The sequence below is a fragment of the Pelodiscus sinensis genome, chromosome 2 (assembly GCF_049634645.1).
Source record: "Pelodiscus sinensis isolate JC-2024 chromosome 2, ASM4963464v1, whole genome shotgun sequence".
NCBI lineage: Eukaryota > Metazoa > Chordata > Testudines > Trionychidae > Pelodiscus > Pelodiscus sinensis.
Window position 1 is genome coordinate 23,461,050 of NC_134712.1, and position 20,803 is coordinate 23,481,852.

Consider the following 20,803-nt stretch of genomic DNA (forward strand, 5'->3'; position numbering starts at 1 on the left):
GAACTATCTCTTGCACTTTGATCTGAAACATGTAGTACTTTCCTCTGTTATACATAACACTGGACAAAACAGACTAATCTTCTGATCTGGTACCGCAATTTCTATGATCCAATTATGTATCATCCCAGCATCCAATTATTACTTACAATCAAAACCATAATCCTTTATTTTAAATGTCCTTAATATCACTTACATCCCTCATTTTTCCCATGTAAGCACTGTTCACTACAGACCAGTGAAAATACTGAAAATATAACTGAACATATTTGAGCATTGACTATTTTTAAAACAAAAGCTTTATTTGTTCAAACACTGAGAAACTTATTTCAAACTCAAGTATTGAAGACAGCTTTAAAAAATGCTACCAAAAATATGACTAGAGGTTACAAAGCTTATTGCGGTAAACACAAATCAAAGTCTATTGTATGTACAAATTATATGATGAATTGTATATACAAACAGAACATACATTTAAATATTACAAAAGAAACTATTTAAAAACATTAAAGTTTTGTATAGGAATGGTATTAGGAGAGGGGAAAATACATGGCCTTTCAGAAAAAAAGAAATTAAGTTTTTTTTAAAACAAATAAAGTCCATTTTCATAATTAGAAAAAAATACTTGAATTGTATCATAGTTCAGTTCCTCATTGCCAACATGGCATTTATGTCCCAAATGAGATTCCGTAATTGATCCATAATTTGCTTCAGCTGCTGATTCTTCTGTTTCAGTTTCTGTGAAAAGAAAGAATTTATCAAGAGGAGTTTGATCAAGCTTAGACTATGTAATTTTAATACCCTCCCCCCATAGAAAACCCACACTACATAAAGAAGCACAGTGATTTATTCTCACACATCAATGATCCTATCAAAATCAACTGTAAGCCATGCTCGCTTTAGAGGATTAGAAAAAAAACAGAGTTAAGAAGAGCTGTAGGAACACTGTCCATAGAATCATAGAGCTGGAAGACACCTCAGGAGGTCATCAAGTCCAGCCACCTGCCCAAAGCAGGACCAATCCCAACTAAATCATCCCAACCAGGGCTTTGTCAAGCTGAGACTTAAAAACCTCTAGGGATGGAGATTCCACCACCTCCCTAGGTAATCCCTTTCAGTACTTCACCACCCTCCTAATGAAATAGTTTTTCCTAATATCCAACCTACACCTCCCCAACTGTAACTTGAGACCATTGCTCCTTGTTCTGCTATCCGTCACTACTGAGAACAGCCTCTCTCCATCATCTTTGGAACCTCCCTTCAAGAAGTTGAAGGCTGCTATCAAATCTCCCCCCAGTCTTCTCTTCTGCAGACTAAACAAACCCAAATCCTTCAGCCTCTCCTCATAGGTCATGTGCGCCAACCCCCTAGTCAGTTTGGTTGCCCTCCGCTGGAGCCTCTCCAATGCATCCACATACCGTAAAATCTCGAGTACAATGCGCACTTTTTCCCCGTTTTTTTTTTTAGCATTAAAGTCAGGGTGCACATTATCCATAGCAGGTTTTTTTTTAAAGTTTTCATTTGGTAGTTCCACGGCAACTAATTAATCGCAGGACACCAGAGGTTAAGTTGATTTTTATTAGCATCAACAAGCAACTATATACACAGTTTCAAAAAGGTAAGTTAAACAAATGAAATCAACATGGCAGCGCAAACAAGCAAATACTGGTATGTTAATTGATCATCTACTCATCTTCGAAGCCCTCGAATTCGCTTTTGTTAGAATCTTCCTCGAACAGTTGAGCAATATCTTCCGGGGTATAGTCCTCGACATCTTCATCCAGGTAATACAAATCACTGTCATCTTTGCATACCCGTAATTCGCCCTTGGCTGATTCATCGTCGCTCGGATCCATCCACAGGGCATCATCCTCGCTGCCATCCATAGCATTAGAGATGCTGCATTTCAGAAACCCATTCCTTATCATAGTTATCAAGTTCAAGCCAGACATCCGCTATCCACTGGGTAACATCTTGCAGCGTTGGTGTTCGCATACGTCCACCTGCAGTAAATGTATGTTCACCTTCCAACAACCAAGTGTTCCATTTCCTGCGTAGTGCATCTTTCATTGGCTTGTTAACTGTCCCGTCAAGTGGCTGCAACATTTTGGTCATTCCACAGGAATAATTGCCAAGTCTGTTTTGTCCTGCTGAAGCCTTTTCTTGACGGATGGCATACGATGACACCGAAATGCATCCAAAATTATTAGAGACCGCTTTCTCATAAGTCCACCTGGCTGCTTTGCCCAAACCGTCTGTAGCCAATCAAGCATTAAAGCATCATCAATCCAGCCTTTTGGGTGAACACGCAAGTGAACAGTGTTCGGGAAGATTACATTCCTTGGCATTGTCTTGTACTTGAACACAATATAAGGAGGCAGCTTCGTTCCGTCAGCCATGCAAGCAAGCATTATGGTAAACCTAGACTTTTCATGGCCTATGGTAGCAATGGAGACTGTCTTGGCACCTTTCAGTTCAAGTGTTCTGTTGTAGGGATTATCGAAATTTAATGGTATCGGATCTGCGTTACCAATTAATGAAAGGTCGTAGCAGTGGTGCTTCCGTAGCTTTATGATAAACTGTTGGAACTGCAGTAACTTGGTGCCTGAGTCCATTGGTAGCTTCTGCACGATTGTTGTTCGGTGTCGGGCCGATAGGCCATAGCGATTCATGAACCGATCGCCCCAGCCATATGAAGCTTTAAACCCGGCTGTGTTAGCGCACGTTTTGGCAATGGTCAAAGCCTTCATTCTAACTTCTGCAATGCTAACACCACCGCCTTGCTGTCTGTGCTCAGCAATCCATTCAACCAACTTGGCCTCCAACTCAGGATATGCAGCACTTTTACCTCGCTCAGCTATCTTCATCCTAGGCAGTGCTTGCAGGTGCTCTTTCTGCTATCTCCAAAACCGAATGTTAGACTCTGCTATGTTATCAAATTCACTGCTGGCAGCTCTGTTGCCATGAACCTCAGCATAGCTAACAACTTTCAGTTTTTCAGTGGTCGTGTAAGATCACTGACAACTCATGCCATCCCAAAGAGAGCATGGAACGCTGCACACTATATACTCGTGTGCTCACGTGTGATTACCCGGCAATACAAAATGGCAAGACAAAATACGGCAAAATCGGGGTATGCACTATAGATAAGAGTTCAGTTTATTCAGGGTTTCTGACGTTTAAAAGGTAGGTGCGCATTATGCATAGGTGCGCATTATACTCGAGATTTTACGGTACTTTCTGTAGTGGGGGGCCCAGAACTGGACACAATACTCTTTTCTTTTCACAACAGTCATTTGGTCAGAACTTTGTCTCTCTGCTGGTCCACCAGTAGAGATCCACACCTGGCCATTAGCCAGGGCTCCCTGCCTCCAGCACAGGTCTGCGCCTGGCTGCTGCCAGTGCTAGCTGCTGCTCCACTTTTAACCTCCAGTCCTTCCTGTCAGGGCTTCACTGCCGGATGGGGCTACCTGCTCCTGGTGGAGCTCTGCTCCCAGCTGTTGGCCTGGGCTCTCTGTCCTTGGTTGAGCTCTGGTGCCAGCTGCCACAGATGCTCCTCTCTCTGGCCACGGCTGGTGTTCCCTACCCCAAGCAGTGCTCTGCTCCTGGATGCTGGCCCTGTGCCTGCCAGGCCACTAGCCAGGCTCTCTGCGGGCTGCCAGCCCAACTCCACACAGACACTGGCAACCTCTGGGGTTGGGCTCTCTCATCCATGAACAATCTGGTCCAGCAACACCCGTGGTCCTGTTAGACCACGGATGTGGCTGGACCAGAGAGGTTCTACCTGTAGTTAAAATGTCTAGGGGGAACATATACATTTATGTGAACATATTTTGTGTGAATACAGTGCTTAGGAAAATACTGGATTAGTACTACAGTAATACAGTATAGTTCAGAGTAATGAACACCAGTTAACAAACTGGCCAGTCAACCACACTCCTCATTTGGAACTGGAAGTATGCAATCAGGCAGCAGCAGAGACAAAGACAAAACAACAAAACAGTAGTACAGTATTAAACATGAACTACTAAAAAAAATTGACATGGTAAAGAAACTGTTTCTGTGCTTGATTCATTTAAATTAAGATAGCTAAAGCAGCACTTTTCTTCCATAGAGTAAAGCTATGTTAAGTCAATGTTCAGCTGTAAACTGTTGAAAGAACAACCATAATATTTTGTTCAGAGTAGGGATGTTAAATATCAGTTAACTGAATAGTCAAGTAACCTCATGAATTCTTATCGGTCACTCAACTATTCTACAGTCCCCAGTGTGCTTGGCCCCACTCCGGAGAAGCCCCCTGCCACTCCATGCTGCTGCTCTGTACTAGGCGGGAACTGGTGTCTGCAAGGGGAGACTGTTTAAAAACCAACTCGCCTCACGGGACCTGGCACGAGCTGGAACTGAGCTGGGCTGCCTGCCTGCCCAGTTCTTAATACACTTTAAATGCAGAGATGCAGCGGGGGCAGGTCCCAGGCCATCGCAAACCAGGACTGAGCCAGGCTGCTGGCCAGCCTGCTAAAAAATTTACTGGCAAGGTGCGGGGAGGGAAATGAGTGTATTCTGTAGCATTAACCTATAAGCTTTTGCTTATTGGTTAATCTGTTAATTGACTATACACACTATTACATCCCTAGTTCAGAGTTATAAACATTTCAGAGTTCTGAACAACCTTCATTCCTGAGGTGTTTGTAACTGTGAGGTAGGACAACTCTGAGGTAGTCTGAACCAGTCAAAGCGTGAGGAAAAGAGCTGTTCAAGTTTTTCCAGCAGCTCTCCCAAATCACCTCAACTGGGATTTATAAGTGATGTTCAGGCCAGGAAACTGCATCTTACTCATTCTAGATTATGATGTGCGGAAATACTGGGATTGAGAGAGAAGCAAATTCAGGGCTTGTCTACATTTACAGCACTGAAGCTGTGCTGCTGTCATGCGTAATGAAAATGTTATCTATTACAACAGGAGAGCTTCCAGTCATAGTAGGCTTCTTTCAGCCTCGACAGACCATGGATATGCACCCTGAGAAGCAAAGAATTTACTCAATTTGTCTCATGGCAGCCATGGCTATGGTTGAAGAGACGCACTCTGCTGCATCTGTCACATTTAAAAGTGATGTCATAACCATTTGGGCTCCGCCTTAGGCTCTACCTTCTGCAAACTCTTTTCTTCTCTGCTAAGCTGCCTTAACTTCCTCTTGTAACTCTGGAAAACTTTGTTAAGCTTTTGTTCCAAACACTATAGTCACAAGTGTGATTTTCTCAGTTATCTACCTCCTTGCCTTTTCTTTGAGGATTTGTTTACACATGTCTTTGAAGCACGATTTGGTGCATCTTTTGGGTCTTTTTCCTAGATGCCAATTTGTCATAGAGGCTGTCCATTAGAATAATCCCATTATTCATTTGGCAAATTTGCCTAAGTCAGTGGAGATGTCTTTGCTTGAGGAGTGTTTCCATGTTGGTATACTGGCCTGTTTGAGCACCTCAGTGTTGGTGATTCTGTTCCTTTGGGAGATGTCAAAAATTCAATCAAGGCAACATATAAAAGTTGTTGAGCCTCTTTTTTCTGATCATAGAATCATAGAAAAATAGGACTGGAAGGGACCTCAAGAGGTCATCGAGTCCAGCCCCCCGCCCTCAAGGCAGGACCAAGCTCCGTCTACACAATCCCTGACAGATGTCTATCCAACCTGCTCTTAAATATCTCCAGAGAGGGAGATTCCACCACCTCCCTTGGCAATTTATTCCAATATTTGACCACCCTGACAGTTAGGAATTTTTTCCTAATGTCCAATCTAAACCTCCCCTGCTGCACTTTAAGCCCATTACTCCTTGTCCTGTCCTCAGAAACCAAGAGGAACACATTTTCTCCTTCCTCCTTGTGACACCCTTTTAGATATTTGAAAACCGCTATCATGTCCCCCCTTAATCTTCTTTTTTCCAAACTAAACAAGCCCAGTTCATGAAGCCTGGCTTCATAGGTCATGTTCTCTAAACCTTTAATCATTCTTGTCACTCTTCTCTGTACCCTTTCCAATTTCTCCACATCTTTCTTGAAATGTGGCGCCCAGAACTGGACTCCAGCTGAGGCCTAACTAGCGCAGAGTAGAGCGGCAGAATGACTTCACGAGTTTTGCTTACAACACACCTGTTGATACAACCTAGAATCATATTTGCTTTTTTTGCAACAGCATCACACTGTTGACTCATATTCAACTTGTGGTCCACTATACCCCTGATGAGAGTATAAGGTCCATGCCTAGCTCCTATACAAAAGTAGGCTGATAAAACATGCACGATACACACAGCTGGCTGCAGTATCCTGTCCCTGGCCCCAATCCTGGGGCAGGCCCCACAGTCCCGCCCCCATCTAGCCACAAGAAGGGCAGGTGGCGGCCCTCCACCTGCTGAGGCGACAATCCAGCTGTGGTGGACAGAGGGGGTTGGCGAGCGTAGTGAGCAGAAGGTACAGCCCCTAGTTTAAATAAATTACTCAAAGTTTTCTATTAATATAACCGGTTAGGAATCTATTTGTAAAAAATAAATTAAAATAACCTACCAAAATTCTTTTTTTATCTATATTGTTACAGACATACTTGCTGACAAATATTTTGAAATTATCTAAATAACTGAAATTAGGGATGTTAAATAGCAGGTATTTGGATAATTATGTAACTGCTGAAATTTTCATCAGTTACATAGTTATATGCACCTGCACCTAGCTCCTCGAATGCCGGCGGGCACCGGCTGCCACCCCGTGCTTCTACCTCTGATACAGGAGTTGGTACACGCCAGGAGTTGGCTTTTAAGCTGGGTCCTGCCCCACTCCCAGGGACCTGGCTGCCGCTTGGTGCTACAGGCTCTGATACAGAATCTGCAGCATGGGGTCCCTAGGAGCAGAGTGGCAGCCTGCATGTAACTGTTTATGGTAACTAATAAGCCCAGGCTTATAGGTTAACCGTGTAAACAGTTAACCTAGTACATCCCTAATTGAAACTGGCACGATCATATTGTGTTATTTTGACAAATAAAATATGCAGAATTTTGCAGAAATTTAAAATATTGTGCACAGAAGTTTTAATTTTTTGGTGCAGAATTCCTCCAGGAGTATAAAACTGCAAAAAAACAAAAAGGGAAATGTCTGCTTAGGAAGGAGTACTGCCTAAAAGAATCTGGGTCTTTCTGTGGATCACAAACTAAATATGAGTAAACAATGTAATTCTGTTGCAAAAAAGCAGATATAATTCTGAAATATATTAACAGGGGTGTTACAAGAAAGACTAGATGAAATTTTTCCATGTAGTACTGATATGGCCTCAAGTGAAGTACTGTGTTCATTTCTTGGTACCACATTATGATGTAGACATACTGGAAGAAGTCAGAGGAGAGCCACAAAAGCAACTAAACATCTAGAAAATATGACTTACATGGAAAGATTGAAAAAATTGGATTTGTTTAGTCTGAAGAAGAAAAGATTGAGAATAGACAGGATAACAGTCTTCCAGTATATAAAGGTTTGTCATAAAGAAGAGGGTGATAAATTGCTCTCATTATCCACTGAGGACAGGACAAGAAGTAATGGGATTAAATTGCAGCAAGGGAGATTTAGGTTAGGAAAAACTTCCTTACTGTAATGGTAGTTAAGCACTGGAACAAATTACCTAGGGAGGTCGTGGAATTTCTGTCATTGGAGGTTTTTAAGAACACATTAAGCAAATACCTGTCAGGGAGGCATAGGCAGTAGTAAGTTCTACCTCAGTGTAGGAGACTAGACTATATGACCTTTCAAGGTCCTTTCCGGTTCTACATTTCTTTGATTAACAACTTATTTGTTAAAGGAAAGTTTAAACATTAATGAAATACCACAACAGCATACTAAGGAGGTTTAAATAACAAATCTGCATATGAGTATAACAACAAGGGTAAAACCATGCCATAAAACTATCATAAGAAAAGCAAGTAACAGACAGTTATGTTTATTTACAGTTAAAATTGCAAATAAATGTGCATAAATTCACAGTATAACATTACATGGAATTTAATATATAAATCCTGCTATATCAACATATAAGAAGGTAAAATACAACAGGAAAGCTTTCAACTGCTTCTCTCTAAATTCACATGCTGTGCCCATGTTTTTTACTATGGTGTGAATAAATATGGGGTTTTATGTAACATCTTTCTCTCACTAACTGGGAAATGAGAAGTAGAAACATCAAAGAAATATTTCCAGTGGATTTTCTTTTTTTTCACTCTACCATGTATTTTAATTACTTGGAATCTAGATACTCCATTTGTTCAGTTGTTTTCTATTTTGCATATACCTGCAATGCTTTCTACTTAATTGTTTTCAGGTAGATCTATTCCAGCCCTACAAATATTTAATTAATTCTACCTTTATGTTTTACAATTTGAGAGACCAAATACTTGTGCTTTAGTAACGCTGCACTTTTATATTCTTTAGTAAATGTTAATTGGTCATTTTTTTAGGTATGAATAAAACTATAATTAGTAACTATACTTGCATTCAGATTGAAAATGTAATAGCATCTTTAGTGTATCTGATACATTTTGCTTGACCCAGTTAGTGTTTCATAAATGCTATACTTGACAAATGTTATCAGAATAAAATTGTGAATTAATAATAATTTTAGCTCTTCTTCAATTTCTCAAAAGAGAAAAAGCAAACCAATTGTTTTGGGCTAGGAAACATGGTAGAGAGCAACACAGTTTATACTGTGGGGGTGCCTTAATGCAGCAATCAACAAGCAGAACAAAATAAAAAATCGCTGAACTATGGAGAACACAGAAATCCTGATATAAAAGAAATGTTTACTATTGAACTACTTGTCACTTGGGGCCATACAGCAAACACATTGCATTTTATGGCGCAATCTAATAATACAAGCTTCACACAGACAAAGAAACATATTTTTTGCATTCTGCCAATCAATCTTAACTTTGCTACCTTATTTACTTCCATGATTTCCCTTCTCTCCTCACTAGCAAAACGAAGCTGGCTGGCAACACCACGATCATCATGCTTGGATCCATCCTCTTCAATATATGGAATAAGTTGCTATGAAGGTGAACAAAATGTTAGAGATTGAGTAAAAATACTATTTTTCTATGTCATCTGAAAATCTGAAAAGAAACACAATATGTTCAAGTACTATAAACCTCATCAGCCAAAATAAATTTCTCATTTCTGTTATGGAAATGAAGGGAAACCCTCATTATTTGAAGGGGGTGCATTCCTAGCACCACTGCAAATGGCAAAATTTGCGAATACTGAATCAAGAAACATTAGAACTCATTTGCATGAGTCGCAATCTCATTTGCATATTTTCTGCCAATCCATTTTCACGTTGGGGTTTTTGCGCAAAAACCCCAGTGCAAGAAACGGATCGGCAGAAAATATGCAAATGAGATCACGACTCATGCAAATGAGTCCCTCGTTAGCATATTTTTTGCCAAGAAAACGCGTAGTGTAAACGTAGCCTGAGAGGGGGAGTAAGGGAAAAAAGGGGCAAAAGGATAAGAAGGAAAGTTTATTTTTACAGGTGTGCTACATTAGGGCCAGACTGTCTTCAGACTTTGGATAGATGCATAAAAGAGCAAAGACTTCACTGCTTTCTCTGGGAGTGCAAATTGCCCTAAAAAGAATTGGGGGGGGGGGGACATGGCTTAATCCCCTCCCCCCTCCACAAACACACTCAAAGGCCCATGGAATGGATCCTGCACTCACTGCTGTGCACCAAGGAGAGATAGTATGTCAAATAGGCACAATGCCTCACAGACCTATGCTTGGGCCACTGCAGTTTTATGTAGGCTTCAATATGGGATGTATTTAACAATTAGGCATAACCTAAATCTCCCTTGCTGCAATTTAATCCCATTACTTCTTGTCCTGTCCTCAGTGGACAATGAGAGCAATTTATCACCCTCTTCTTTATGACAAACCTTTATATACTGGAAGACTGTTAGCAAAACATTAGTCTGATTCAAGAACAGTACCCTACAACAGCTTAGAATTAATAGAACTTGTATATGAAGGCAAAGTCCATTGTTGGCTTCTTTAAATTCCTATATCTGAAAAAAATATGAGAATTTTTATACATGTCAACACCATACCTGAGTCAAACATTAGGCATTGAGAAAAGATGCTGCTGCTACAGTAGGACCTCTCTGGTCTGGGAGGATGACAGATGTTGACATAATACCTCTCCCTGGTGCACAGCAGTGAGTGCAGGGTCCATTCCATGGGCCTTTGAGTGTGTGTGTGTGGGGGGAAGGGGAGACATTTGTGGTCCGGCAGGACAACAGATGTTGCCGGACCGGGGAGCCCCAGTGGCTGGGAGCAGGGTTTGGCTGTGAGTCCAGCAGCAAAGCAGCTGGCAGTGGAGCTGGGGCTAGGAGCAAAGCCGGTCAGGACCAGGGCCGGGAGCACAACCAAGTGCATTGTCAGGAGCAAAGCCAGGGCTGGGAGTGTTGCCAGGGCCAGTGGCCAGGAGTATGGCTGGGAGGGGAACCTGGCGGCCAGCAGCAGGAGGCCAGAACTGACCTCATCTGGTCCACAAACTCCCTAAGTTAGACCAGTCAGACCCTGAGGGTGCGAGAACAGGGAGGTCCAACCTGTATTAGAATAAGCGCAGGGTGGCAGGCAGGATTTGGTATGCATGGGGAGCCGGCTTTTAAGCTGGCTGACTGCGCCCTGAGAGTAACTGCTAAAATTTTCAACAGTTACACGGTTATTTAATTACACTCATTTTAACTTGCCTAGTTTTATCTGAGATAGCATGATAATTTCCATCTTAACTCATTTTCAAACATTCATAATTTACTAAAACAGCTACCCCTTGTATCATAAATTTGCAGGACTGGTCTCAGCATAAAAAGATATTTTAATTTTTTTAAGTTGAGAAAAGTGAATAGCCAACAAATTCCACATTGTATATGTGTATCTAAGCAAGATAGTGAAAATGTGATGAAAGGGCAGGACATAATATTTGCCTCCTGTAAGGCAGAAGCTACGTAGCTAATCTGGTTCCCAGAGGGAGGGTTTCCTTTACTATCCTACAGAGCAGGAGACAGCATTCTGATAGCATGCAGTCAAATATTCTATACTGGTATTTCTTTTTCCTCTCTAAACCTTTTTTTTTTAAATAAAAGTGACTAAGAACATTCAAATTGAACAGTTAAGCACTCAAAATTCAGGCAAAGAAAGTTTGCAACTAGGTCAGCTTCATAGTTAATTGTCTTACACCCCAGACATGTTGGTTGAAAAGGAATTGCACAGTACAAGGATATGGACTATATTATCAGATATACATTAAATAGATTTGTAAACATTTAAGTAAATAAAAATTGTTAATTAAAACAGAACATAGAAAAAGGATTTTTTTTTTGCAAGATGCTTCACATGTAATCTAAAGCCAGAATCCTGCAATTGGTTCTGATGGATTCGGTTGCAGGATGGGAGCTAAATTAATATAAAAAAGAGTGTACAAAATGTTTTATTAGAATAAAATTAGAAATGATATAAGCAATGCACAAGGAGATGGAGTTACGATTATTCAACCTTTTCTTAGTCTAGTTTTATGGATGGAATGTTAGTTACAGAAACCTAGGAACCTGAAGAAAGCTTGTCCTAATATATACACTTACATTAGAATCAGACAACAATTTCTCTGCATTCACCAATGCAATACCATTTTGCTATATTCAGCCAAAATGCTACCCCTTCAAGATACCACATGTACCAATAGTTCATTTTCACTTTCATAATAAAGGCCAAAGGGACACAAAACAGTGAATGGTTTAGTCAATTCAGGTTCTATTCACCCTGCCTCATAATACACAAGATGAGTAACAAAATGAAACTAACTCAAAACCAGTAAAAAGAAATGTCTTCAACACAAAGCACAATGAAACTCATTGAACAAGATATCACTGAGGCCATGAGGTTAAAAGATGTCAGAAAAGGATTAGACATTACTATGGATAACAAAAATATCTAGAGAGATAAATAAATGCTTTAAAAAACCCAAATCCCATAAACAAGCTCCAAGAAGGGATATAATTCTATATGCTACAGAGCAAAAGTCAACTCCATCTAGTGGGGATGGAGAGGAATCTTTCCATCGAGCAGATTATCCCATAAAAACCTGCTGGAGGATTTCTCATATAAGTTAAACCTCCCAAAACAAGCATGCTCTGGTCCAGCAACATCCTTGGTCCAGCAGAGAATCTGGGGAGCCAGGTCTGGAACCCACAGCAACCTGAAGCACTGTGGGGCTGGAGCCAGTGGCTGGCATCCCCAAGGCTGGGAGCCATCAACAGTAGGGCCAACAGCCCAGCCAGGGCGGGAGTTGGAGGCTGCAGGGCCAGAAGCCTGGCTGGGGCTTGGAGCAGCAGTCCTGCTGGGGCAGGTTGTATCAAGGGCTGGAAGCAGGGGAGGCCATCTGGGGCAGCAGTGGAGCACTGAGGGGAGGTGGGCTGGGGAGCCAGTGGTAAGGGATCTCCCCAGGTCCAGCAAATTCCCACATTCTGGACCGGTGAGGTCCGGAGAGTGCCGGATAGGGAAGTCCAACCTGTACTGTTCTCTAAAACAGGTGAAAATCTTCTCAGAGACTGGTCTAGATGGACTCACCTGAATGTAAATATCCTGTTTTTTCGTCCCTTCTTAGTGAACATTTAAAAACATATAACACCATGTTTATAATAAACTAATCAAAACACAAGAGTAAAATGATATAGAAAATCCAAAAATTCAGTAGTAGCAGCAGCACTCACTTCTCCCACCCCAGTCCTGTCCCCCCTTCTTCACCCCACCCCAGAGCCCGTAATCCCAGCTAGAGCCCTCACTCCCTCACCCTAGGCCTCTGTCCCAGCTCTGAGGCCCTTCCTATACTCTTAATCCCTTGGCCCCACTCCTGTCATACACCTTCCATGAGTGAAGGAGTTTTGTGATGTGCGCCAATATGGAGGTGATGTGTGACATATAATAGCCATACTGTTGCACATAATAAAATTCATTCCGCACATGGGCATACAAAATTAGAGGGAATACTGTAGGGTGTGTGTGGGGGGGAGACACACAGGTTTCATTATTGGTAAGGGAAGCCACGATAAGTTTGGGGACCACTAGTTTACAGTCTCATTTAAAATCTGATACAATAACTGAATATAACAAGCTATGTGAAGGAACGGGTGCTACGGTAACATAAATAAACAATAAAATTCAGATACACCAATCATGTATATCAGTGTAAATACTTACCTCTATGGGAACAGGATCTAACCCTGCACAGTTTTCATTGCATTTGTCATACACTAATCTCAGTTTCCTGAAGAGTATTGATAGTTGACGGAGATGTTCTTGTAGCTTTCCTAATCTGTCTTGGTATGTCCCAGTATGATACGTAACACCATTTGGTAGCTTAAAAAGGAAATTTAAATAGGAAAACAGTTGTTAAAATTTAATAAAAAAAAATTACTAAAACTAACTTTCTATTCCATCAACAAAAATGAAATGTTTATAAAAAATATTGTACTTTTTAGCAGTATAATTATTATTACATGTTTTATTCCATTAACAGTCACAGATATTCCAGTTACTTTCTTTACATTAAAAATTGTACATTATCTGCTAATTTTATATGCCAAATCATTGATAAAAACATCAACAAACCCAAGTCCTATCTAATCAACACATCTTTTCTATGATCAATAACTTATTAACATCGTCAAAGCATTTTACAAATGTTATCCTCTTTCCTATTGTGACTAATTAGAAAACTGCTCTCTGGTATCATACTGTATCTGACCACAGTAATCCACACATTCATACTCTGGATATATTTGCTATATTTATTAGGGAATGAGACTCCATAATAAAGAGTGAAGCAATCATTCGCTTAGCAAATGCACTGGAGTCTGTATTCAATTCATTTTAATTAGTTATATAAAAACAGAAGTTTCAACAACATTTTTAGAAAAATATTTCTAAATTTTTCAATTATTGTTTCTGCTTATGACCAATTTATAAAGGATTGAAACTTCTTGAAAATTAACAGTTTGATTAAATAATGTTGTGGGTTTTTTGGCATTTTTTGATCAGCTTCAATTTGAAAATTCATTGCTATCTCTGGGGTTTACATTTGTTACCTAAGATCACTTCTCTCCTGACTAAAAGCTAAATTTTCCTAGAATCATGAAACTGTTTATCAAGAGAGGAGGCTCATGACACAGAAAAGGGAATGTGAGTCTGGATCTAGATTATGGAACTCAGTCTTACAGGACTTCAAAAATTAGAACTTACAATAAAACACATCTCATCAACTTAGCTTTTCCACAATAAGCTCTCTACACAGCTTTTCACACACATTCATCCCAAAACAAAACTTGTCAAGTTTTCCCTGCTAATGGAAATGAAATATGTTTTATTATTTTCATTTGGGAGGTGATCATACTCACACTACAAATATAAATTAATTAACTGAAGTTAAATCATGGATAGTCACAGTTCTTTACCAACAATACATTTACCTGGCCATTTCACTCAAAAAAGTGCTGAGCTCACAGCTTGTCTACACGTGCAGCTTAATGATGTTATCTACGGTAACAGGACAGCTTCCCCAGTGGGAATAGGTACTCTACCTCCCTGAGATGAGCTACAGGCAGTCCCCGAGTTACGCGGATCTGACTTACGTCGGATCCGCAGTTACGAAGGGGGATTTTCTCGCCCCGGAGGACTGGAGCGGCGGGACGTCTGGTCCCGCCGCCCGCCTCCTCCGGGGCGAGAAAAGCTGCTCTCAGTCTCCCTAGTCTGCTGGGGGAGCCAGCAGACCAGGGAGTTGGGGAGCAAAGCGGCGGAGGTCCCGGGCCGGACCTGCGGCGCTGATCTGGAAGCGCCGTGGGTCCGGCCCCGGGTCTTCCGCCGCTTTGCTCAGCGTCTCCCTGGTCTGCAGACCAGGGAGACGCTGAGCAAAGCGGCGGAGGACCCGGGGCCGGACCCGCAGTGCTTCCAACTGGATCAGCTGATCTGGAAGCGCCGCGGGTCCGGCCCGGGTCCTCCACGGCTTTGCTCAGCGTCTCCCTGGTCTGCTGGGGGGGGATGCAGCTAGTGCCCCCCCCAGCAGACTTGGGAGACGTGGAGCAAAGCCCGGGGCCTGTGGTAGAGCAGGTGGGGCGCTGCCGGTTGGTCCCGCAGCACCGCTCCTTGGTGCTACTGGACCAACCCGGCAGCACCCCAGGTGCTCTGCCCCAGGAGTCCTGATTCAGCCGCTGCTGATCAGTTTCAGCAGCGGCTGAATCAGGACGCCTGGGGCAGAGCAGCTGGGGTGCTGCTGGGTTGGTCCAGTAGTGGCAAGGAGCGGCTGCGCTACTGGACCAACCCAGCAGCACCCCAGCTGCTCTGCCCCAGGCGTCCCCAAGTCAGCCGCTGCTGAAACTGACCAGCGGCTGACTACAGGAAGCCCGAGGCAGAGTTGCTCTGCCCCGGCTTCCTGGAATCAGCTGCTGATCAGTTTCAGTAGCAGCTGACTAGGGGACGCCTGGGGTTCTTAAGTTGAATCTGTATGTAAGTCAGAACTGGTGTCCAGATTCAGCCGCTGTTGAAACTGATCAGTTTCAGCAGCGGCTGAATCTGGATGCTAGTTCCGACTTACATACAGATTCAACTTAAGAACAAACCTACAGTCCCTATCTTGTACGTAACCCGGGGACTGCCTGTAGTTATGTCAATTGGAGAAAACCTCCCATTGACAAAACCCACTGTCTGTATTAGGAGCTAGGTTGGCATAACTGGGTCACTCATGGTTGCAATCTTTCCACACCCCTGAACAATGTAGTTATACTGACATAAGTTTATAGTGTAAACTAGGCCTTAGTGTCACATTTCTGTGGTTTTTAAGAGAAAAGAAAAGCCTAAGATCGATTTCTGTAAAACCAAATATTGAAGGAAATGCAGACATACATTTCCACAAATAGAACTCCACTATGAAATCCAGAGAAGTGTTTTAGTACTGTTACAAAATACAGAAAATATTTATTTTAAAAATTATTTCTCTATATCTAATTTATTTAAATACTTCATGTAAATGCATGTGGATTTATTTAAGAGTTGAAAAGAGAACTAAGATAAACTATTTATATTTACCGGTTATAGCTTAAAGGGTTAAAATATTTCAAGAATATGTGAACTGTATTAAATTTCATAGAAGCCATGGTTTCTTTTACTCTATTTAAATGCTGGAAAAATAATTTACACAGATGATTTTTTGTATCCTCCCTTTTTGATCTAAGGAACATTTTCAAACAACTGTATTATTTCCTGTTAATAATATTATACAGCCTGTACACTGTACTACTTTTTTATTCAATCCACAGATAAATTATTCTTTTTTCACATTTACTCTTAATTTAAGAATAGCATCTCATTTCTGTATTTACAATAACAGAGGATTTTCAGTACCAAATCAAACTGTATTGGCCATTGCACAAAACAAAATTAATTAAGGATATTTTTCTTGCAGCAATTTGCAACTTTTTAAGAAATAACATGAAGATAAAAGTCTTACACGTTGAGTGTACCCACGGGACACCAAAGCTTGGTCTACATTACAGTGAAGGTCAAATTAAGATATGCAACTCCAGCTATGTTAATTTTGTAGCTGGAGTCAACATATCTTAAATCGAGTTTCTGCACCATCCACACAGAGAGGTCAACGGGAGCTAATGCTCCGGTTGGCTTCCCTTAGCCATCGTGAGGAGTAGGAGTACCAATACCAATGGGGGCACCTTTTGATGATTTTAGTTAACTGGATGTCCACTTATCCTGGTTGTGGCCAAGTTTCCTGTAGACCCATAAAGTTTGTATACAGCCACCAGTCCTTGCTCTCAGTATTCTGTGCTGTTATTTAGCTTGAATTAAGCCCTAAATGTCTTTTAACATCCCAGTAAACAGTGGTAATGCTGGTAATGGTGCTAGACAATATTGACCTCCTGTGGGCTGGCAAATTCTCTGGTTCGGCATGTGTCAGGTCCCAAGGGTGCCAAACTAGAGAGGTTCAACCTGTAGTTGGGAGGAAGAGAGACACTGGAGATGGAAAGGGAACAGAGTAGGAAAAGGGAAGATCTTTCTGCATATCACCTGCATATTTCTCAGTAGCTGAAAGATTTCCATTGTCCGAAATACAATATCCTGCACAGTCTCTTGGCCAATGCGACAGAGAGAAGCTGTGTTCACTTCCCGGGCTGCTTGAGCCTGTGGTCCTGAGAAAGCACCAGGAGGCATCCCTGTCCCAGCAAGAGGAGGAGTAGACATTGTTTGACTTCAGTCAATCCCACAAAATAAGGCTGCACACAGACACGGAGAAAGAGATGATGAAGTATAGTTCATGAGTTCCCAGTTAAAATTCTGTATTCTTACTATACTGTTCCATTTGCCAAGACACCCTTATCCCAAATATGAAAAAACCCACCTATACAGGCAGTCCCCGGGTTACGTACAAGACAGGGACTGTAGGTTTGTTCTTAAGTTGAATCTGTATGTAAGTCGGAACTGGCGTCCAGATTCAGCCGCTGCTGAAACTGATCAGTTTCAACAGCGGCTGAATCTGGATGCCAGTTCTGACTTACATACAGATTCAACTTAAGAACCCCAGGCGTCCCCAAGTCAGCTGCTGCTGAAATTGATCAGCGGCTGATTCCAGGAAGCTGGGGGCAGAGCAACTCTGCCTCAGATTTCCTGTAGTCAGCCGCTGGTCAGTTTCAGCAGCGGCTGACTTGGGGACGCCTGGGGCAGAGCAGCTGGGGTGCTGCCGGGTTGGTCCAGTAGCACCAAGGAGTGGCGCTGCGGGACCAACCCAGCAGCGCCCCAGCTGCTCTACCCCAGGCATCGTGGGCAGAAAAGCCTGGTCTGCTGGGGGGGAGGGGGCACTAGCTGCGCCTCCCCCCCCTCTCCAGCAGACCAGGGAGACGTGGAGCAAAGCCACAGAGGACACCTGCAGCGGGACAGCCCAGGCGCGCTGCGGCTGTCCTGCTGCGGGCAGCCTCCAAGGCTTTGCTCCCTATCTCCCTGGTCTGCGGGCGTCCTCCGCGGCTTTGCTCCGCGTCTCCCTGGTCTGACCAGCAGACCAGAGACGGGGAGCAGCTTTTCTCGCCCCGGAGGACGCGGGCGGCGGGACCGCGGCTCATCTGGGCGTCCCGCCGCTCCCGTCCTCCGGGGCGAGAAAAGCCCCGTTCGTAACTGCAGATCCTATGTAAGTCAGATCCGTGTAACTCGGGGACTGCCTGTATTACTAAACAGGCAAAAGACGGGTTGGTGTTCTAAGCATCAGGTTTGAAATATCTTCAGTTTCCTTGAACCACAGGTTGGTAACTCATAGGACTAAGCTCTAGCAATTTATATCTGAACAGTTTCAGTGATTATTTGGATGAGTCCTGTCTTTTATCTGCTCTATGTGGACATGAAAGAGTCTAGGGCACTTTTTCTACAAGTCGGAGTTTGTCCTAGTGCTTATGGCCCAAATGCCCTTTCTTTCACTGTTGTCTTGTATAACTGATGTGAACTCAATTGCTGTCCTCTCCACCTCACAAGTGGCTGTTTTTCAGGTGCTATATGTAGTCTGAGAGCAACTTTGGGAAGAAAAGTGTAATACAAATGTTTAAAAAAATCCGCATCTAGATATTGTTGCATTTATTTTGGTTTTTCAAGCTCCTCTCTAGCATTCTAGATGCTGTACACACTGTACAAAAATCTAGAAAATGGTAAATAGACCCCAAACTTTCCACCCAAAGGAAGACAGTTGTGACTCCCGGGCACCATGTTACAACAGGAAAGGCTGCTCACCAGAAGGGATGGGATGGAACACATGGGTTCAATTACTTACTTACTATAGGGGTTACACCATACTCGGGGATCAGGGGGTTATCAATCTCCATCCTTTCCCCCAGGGTCATTGGAGTTTAAAGACTGGAAAACAACAGGAGGTTCTTTTTGCATTGAAGTGGGGACGCAGTCTCATATTCTACTGGGATGGAGAGGGAACTAACCCTTTATACTTCAGTCCCAGACTCCCATGGAGGCAGGAAACACTGTCCTTTTACTATTCTCCTGGAGGGCTGCTGCTCTTAGCCAGAGATATACTCGTTTTTTTTCCCAGGAAGACACATTAATTTATCTAGGTATTTGCTTAGTTTTATAACAAGCTATTTAGAAAGCAAAGTCAGTAGAAGCTAAAATTTCACACGATGACTTGTTTATACTGCAGTATATACTATGTCCGATGCTTAAATTCCAATGGATTTTATAATCACATGGCAAAAATGAGAAAGGAAGCAATGGCCCAATAACAGTGGGCTGTGGCAGTTTTGTATTTTTCTGTCTGACTTTGTAAGCAGCTAGGTTTGAAATGAGGTGGAATTTGGGGGTAAGCAAGTGAAATCAGACCCCCTGAAAGGGCTACAACTGTCTGGAAAGGTTGAAAAAGTCTCGGGGGGGGGGGGGGGTCTCTAGGGTGCCACGGGACTAGTGGTAGTTTTGGAAAGCGCTGAACTAGGGGAAGAATTTCCATTGGGGGGAGGGGTTGACCCAGGTCTCTTGTTGGGCGGGGGGGGGGGGGGAGGAAGAGGGCCAGTCCTCTATGGGGGGGGTGTCCTTATTGGGGGAGGAGCAATCCTCAAGGGGGAGGGGCAGAGCTGTTCTGCGCGGGGGGATGGGTGAAAGGCCTCGAGAGATCGCTGAGAGCGGGGTGCCTTCCTAGCCCGCTGCTGAACTACTTACGCAGAGCTGGGGCGACTCCCCCGTTTGGCGGGGGGATGGGAGAGCGACCGGAGTCTCCCACCGGCGCGGCCTGTTACCCTGGAAACAGCCAGGCGGAAGGCGATGACAGGCCGGGGAAGCGAAGCGGGGCGGGAAGTGACGTCAGAGGCAGGCGGGCGGGCGGGGCCGCGCGAGGCGGGCAGGGAGGAGGAGTCTGGGGGCGGCGTGTTGCGCTGCGCGCCCTTGGGAAGCCGCGTTCGCAGTGGCCGCTGGGACTGCGAGCTGCGAGGGCTGCTCCGTTCGCAAGCAGCAGCCCGCGTGAAACGGGGCTTCTTTGGGGGGGGGGGAGCTGCGGCTCCGGCGGCAACTGCCCCTCGTGCCCCGCTCGCCCAGCGAGTTGGCAGCGACGTCAGCCAACGTCCGCCTCCCCAGCATACCACCATTGGGGTTTTTACACGTGCAGGCCTTATGGGCCGCCTGGGTTGTTGAGCCCTTGGGAAGCGCGTGTTTCAGTTTCATGCCTTTCTGTGCAGTTGAGTGAGCTAGAAATGCCCTTTGCAAAGTCCCGTGTATTCCATGGCGCTAAAGACAGAGCTCAGTGTAAGCAGTGGCCACCCTGGATGCTTAGCTTTCATCTTTCTAGTTTGAACGTTGAGAGTCCTGATTCATCCAAATAGCATTACAGGGAATAAGGGAAATAAGATTTAGCCTTTAAGCGTGGCCATTTTCCTGTGTGATTATAGCAGGCTCTCAGATTTTGGCAACTCATTCAGAGGCCTTGTTTATATATAGATTTTAAACTAGTATGACGAGCTAGGAGTTATTTGGGGGTCCCTAATGCGTTTACTAGTACAATCCTTGGGGCAGACATATATATGCTAGTATAGAAGTGCTTTACAGATACAGGGTTTTCCTTTTCTTGCATGGGAATAAACTTGTTTACACATGGATTTTTTTTTCTGGTTTACTGTGGCTGAACACTCTTTGGGGTTCAAAGTGCTGTGTGCGGCTTAGTTTAGTCCACTAGGAACAGCTATTGTACTT

The 20,803-nt window shown here is 43.3% G+C and overlaps 1 protein-coding gene across 1 annotated transcript; it reads right to left on the reverse strand.

Annotated features, from left to right (window-relative positions):
• Nucleotides 1-278: 278 nt before the first annotated feature.
• Nucleotides 279-19,935, reverse strand: MED30 (mediator complex subunit 30). Its single transcript, XM_075920195.1, has 5 exons — nucleotides 19,781-19,935; nucleotides 17,147-17,352; nucleotides 13,274-13,432; nucleotides 8,960-9,070; nucleotides 279-735 (listed from the first exon to the last, which is right to left on the reverse strand). Exons 2-5 carry the CDS (start codon nucleotides 17,318-17,320, stop codon nucleotides 640-642), a joined length of 540 nt encoding a protein of 179 aa, XP_075776310.1. The 5' UTR covers nucleotides 17,321-17,352; nucleotides 19,781-19,935; the 3' UTR covers nucleotides 279-639.
• Between the last annotated feature and the right edge of the window lie 868 nt (nucleotides 19,936-20,803).